The sequence below is a fragment of the Citrus sinensis genome, chromosome 3, assembly GCF_022201045.2.
Source record: "Citrus sinensis cultivar Valencia sweet orange chromosome 3, DVS_A1.0, whole genome shotgun sequence".
Lineage (NCBI taxonomy): Eukaryota > Viridiplantae > Streptophyta > Magnoliopsida > Sapindales > Rutaceae > Citrus > Citrus sinensis.
In genome coordinates this window covers 40918208-40919858 of record NC_068558.1, presented here as the reverse complement: position 1 = coordinate 40919858, position 1651 = coordinate 40918208, and the positions used below count along the sequence as shown (strand labels likewise).

The following is a 1651-nucleotide window of genomic DNA, read 5'->3' as shown; positions in this document are numbered from 1 at the left end:
TTGTATTCGTTTGATTAAGAATTTTTGATAAAGAAATAAGAATAATAAACCTTGTGGATTTATACTTTGCCCTACACAAGAATTTCATTGTCGTAAAAACTATTTCCTTTCTATGCAATTTGTTGATATGGGAATACGGGATTATTTCTAAAAGTTTTAAGTCGAGTCCGAAAGATTTTATTATTTAATCAGTATTATTAATTTATCGAACATTTATTTATGGAAGTTATACATTATGGGAAGCTTAAAAAATTCGTTAGTTCCGAGTATTATTTAAGAAATATAAACGATGAGGCATTCCTAAAATTATTAAATCCTGGACGACTGCCAAGTTTCGCCTATATTAAAAAAGCATTGGCGATATTTGTAGGCTACATACGCCTCAACAGCAGCTGCCGCCACCACCAACACCACAGCAACCGCCCCAACTCCAAGTTTCAGAGTTTTTCTTCCAGCTGTTGCAGCAGCTTGATTTCGTGTTGCATGTGAATGTGTTTTCTTTGGCATTGTTAAGCGAAGAATTCCATTAGAAAGCTTTGCTTTAATTCGATCCCTTTTGCAATCCTTAGGAACTTCGATTCTTTTGCTAAAACTCTCCACATTTTTTTCATCTATAGGACGCTTTCCGCTAATCCTTAGCTTACCCTGATCGTTCACAAAGACACGAATTTGATCTTTCTTGAAACCTACAACCATGTAATAATATGAAAATGAGAGCATCTAATTTTTCTTGATTATATTTATTTAGAAATATTTATATATACCACCTTTGAGATGGACTTCAAGAACGAATTGATGTTCCTCTCTCCGCCATCTGCAACGGGGTTCGAAATCAGCTGGGAGCTGAAGCTTAGTTTCCATTGATGTATCTGTTTTTTTTTTTTTTTCTTTCTTCTTTTTTAAAGAAGGAAAATGTCTTGTGGAGCGAATGATATATGCATTCCTATTTCCCTGATGTGTTGCTTTTTATGTGTTGGATTCATACTTGTGCTATAATGAATTGAAGGGGTCGCTTGAGCTCTGAAAGAGAATTTATTATTTGAGTTGGCTTTTGTCTTTGGAATCCTTCACAACTCTCTACACAATCTTCTCATGCGCTGACACAATTAATATTCCTTCGTTTCTTCACAATTCTCTTTTCTTAGTTTGAAGACATTTAAAGCTCACTCACTATTCATGTAAGAGAGTTGTAAGTTACATGTATGTAACTTAGGGGATCAGATAAGTAATTACACATTTTCTTTTTCTTTTTTATTTAACATTATTACATTTCGAGGTTTACCGAAACCCGAATACGTACAATTCAATTCCCTTCACCTTGCTCTCTAGCTGCTGAGTCTGGAAGTGAAATTCTATCTTCTCACGCATGAGTGAGAAAATATTCCTTCTCTTTCCTATTCCTAACTTTCTCTTCCTAATTCATAGCCATGTGATTACACATTTACCAAATTAATTAATTAAACAATTCCGATATTCACACAACATTAAGCACAATATTAAGCACCGAACAGGGCAATTTGAGCACAAATATAAAATAAATCAAATTACCTCCACAAATCTATTACAGTAGCCGAGAGAGTGAAGTTGAAGCTGCAAGTCAAATTTCTGAGACAACAGAGACAATGAGGTGCCGTTAGAGATGCAATCGACA

General features: G+C 34.5%; 1 protein-coding gene across 1 annotated transcript; it reads right to left on the bottom strand.

The window, feature by feature from the left end:
* Positions 1–205: 205 nt before the first annotated feature.
* On the bottom strand, positions 206–1030 carry LOC102607651 (inactive protein RESTRICTED TEV MOVEMENT 2-like). The gene is made up of 2 exons (XM_006479267.4): positions 768–1030; positions 206–686 (listed from the first exon to the last, which is right to left on the bottom strand). The coding sequence occupies exons 1-2, from the start codon at positions 859–861 to the stop codon at positions 310–312; spliced, it is 471 nt and encodes a 156-aa protein (XP_006479330.3). The 5' UTR covers positions 862–1030; the 3' UTR covers positions 206–309.
* Between the last annotated feature and the right edge of the window lie 621 nt (positions 1031–1651).

Bases quoted from the DNA above. Each gene is read 5' to 3' on its own strand.
- LOC102607651 (XM_006479267.4), bottom strand. From the start codon at position 861: ATGGAAACTAAGCTTCAGCTCCCAGCTGATTTCGAACCCCGTTGCAGA. The intron at 687-767 runs GTGGTATATATA...ACATGGTTGTAG, and splicing joins TCTTGAAGTCCATCTCAAAG to GTTTCAAGAAAGATCAAATT.